At 46.6% G+C, this 2017-nt stretch overlaps 1 protein-coding gene across 1 annotated transcript; it reads right to left on the bottom strand.

Moving 5' to 3' along the window:
- Positions 1 to 561: 561 nt before the first annotated feature.
- PLB1 (phospholipase B1) lies at positions 562 to 1483 on the bottom strand. Its single transcript, XM_018573452.1, has 4 exons — positions 1442 to 1483; positions 1074 to 1181; positions 845 to 940; positions 562 to 753 (listed from the first exon to the last, which is right to left on the bottom strand). Exons 1-4 carry the CDS (start codon positions 1481 to 1483, stop codon positions 562 to 564), a joined length of 438 nt encoding a protein of 145 aa, XP_018428954.1.
- Positions 1484 to 2017: the final 534 nt, after the last annotated feature.

Below are 2017 nucleotides of genomic sequence, written 5' to 3'. Positions count from 1 at the left end.
TCTTTCTCCCCTCCTTGCCATTTGCTTTTACTCTTTCACGGTCTGAGCCAGGGGGAACGACTGGGACGCACACAGACTCCAAGGACAACTTCCCTCTTCATCTCCTGAAGAAGCGCTATCTAGTGCGAAACGTTGAGAAAATCAAGCTCCTCCATCATCTTTCATTATATTAATCATGTTATGTATTTATGAACTTTTCAATCATATCTTTTCAATCATGTTCAATTGCACAAGAATTCTGATTGTCATCTATATATGAATGAATTTAATCAATGTGGAGTGAGCTTACAGGGGAATCATGTTGTCAATTTTATCAATTCTATTTGCTTTTTAATCAATTAAAATATACTTTTTCAAAAATTCTTGGTGTGCAAGTTGTCAGTCGGCTGCCTAAAAAACCCCCAACTTTTTTGACTTTTCGATATACGACTCTCAGGGGTGTTGGCATCCTATGCCTTGATCCAGGTCACTGTCTTTTCAAATCTATCTGAAAATGTAGAAAGGACGAGAGCTCCAGAGATCTAATGTGAGTGCAGTAAATTATCACTTCATGACAAGAGGTCAGAAGAGAAAGCCGACGCGTTTTGGGGGGCTCAGCACTCCCCCTTCATCAGGGCTGCAGCAATAGCGGAGGTGAAACGCCCTCCTGGCGTACTCGGCGTTGCTGCGCGGCGCTCTTACCTCAGACGGGCACAGAAGCTGAATATCATCTGAAAACCTCCCCAGCAGAGATTTCTCCCCCACCGGCTGCAGCTGGACCAGAAAACAAACCGACAATCAGAAGATGAAATATCACCGGAAATGTCCGATCGGCGGAGGATTCCGGAACCTTCCACACACCTACCATGTTATTCCACAGAGCCTTCGCCATCTGCTCGTGACCCTTGATGGTCAGGTGGAAGCAGTCCGGGGTGAAGAACGAATAGTCAACCTGACCGGTCTGTACGTGATAAAAGTGACACTTCATTACACGCCGCGTCCCTGGGTGACGTCACATGATATGAACGCAGACCCGAAAATACAACAGCAAGGCAGGGTGCCCCTGATACCTGAAACATGTCACACACACACACCTGGTTAATGGCCGGCTCTGTGTTCTCCAGGAAGGGTTGTAGAACGACAGCGAAGTCACTTTTCCCGTCGTATCTCCCCGACTTCTCGATCAGATCTTTCAACTTCTCCTGCAGAATGTGAGGATAACATATGAGGAACTATACAGAACATGTATGTCCTCTGTACAGCACCACAGAATATGTCAGAGCTATCATATAAAAACTAGAACATTTCGGGGTAAAAAGGGGAAATGTGTTTAAGAATAATTAATAAATCAGCAGAACCCCAAAACATTCCAAAAATATGTATTTTGTTACATAGAGAGAGCAACAATGTAACCATTCCACAACACAATACAGAGACATGAAGACTTCCGTCCTCCGCGTACTTTTTTGACTTTTCGATATACGACTCTCAGGGGTGTTGGCATCCTATGCCTTGATCCAGGTCACTGTCTTTTCAAATCTATCTGAAAATGTAGAAAGGACGAGAGCTCCAGAGATCTAATGTGAGTGCAGTAAATTATCACTTCATGACAAGAGGTCAGAAGAGAAAGCCGACGCGTTTTGGGGGGCTCAGCACTCCCCCTTCATCAGGGCTGCAGCAATAGCGGAGGTGAAACGCCCTCCTGGCGTACTCGGCGTTGCTGCGCGGCGCTCTTACCTCAGACGGGCACAGAAGCTGAATATCATCTGAAAACCTCCCCAGCAGAGATTTCTCCCCCACCGGCTGCAGCTGGACCAGAAAACAAACCGACAATCAGAAGATGAAATATCACCGGAAATGTCCGATCGGCGGAGGATTCCGGAACCTTCCACACACCTACCATGTTATTCCACAGAGCCTTCGCCATCTGCTCGTGACCCTTGATGGTCAGGTGGAAGCAGTCCGGGGTGAAGAACGAATAGTCAACCTGACCGGTCTGTACGTGATAAAAGTGACACTTCATTACACGCCGCGTCCC

The sequence above is a fragment of the Nanorana parkeri genome, unplaced genomic scaffold (assembly GCF_000935625.1).
Source record: "Nanorana parkeri isolate BGI_ZX_2015 unplaced genomic scaffold, ASM93562v1 scaffold2385, whole genome shotgun sequence".
Taxonomy (NCBI): Eukaryota; Metazoa; Chordata; class Amphibia; order Anura; family Dicroglossidae; genus Nanorana; species Nanorana parkeri.
Note: the sequence above shows the minus strand (reverse complement) of the source record. Positions and strands in the feature narration are given on the sequence as shown.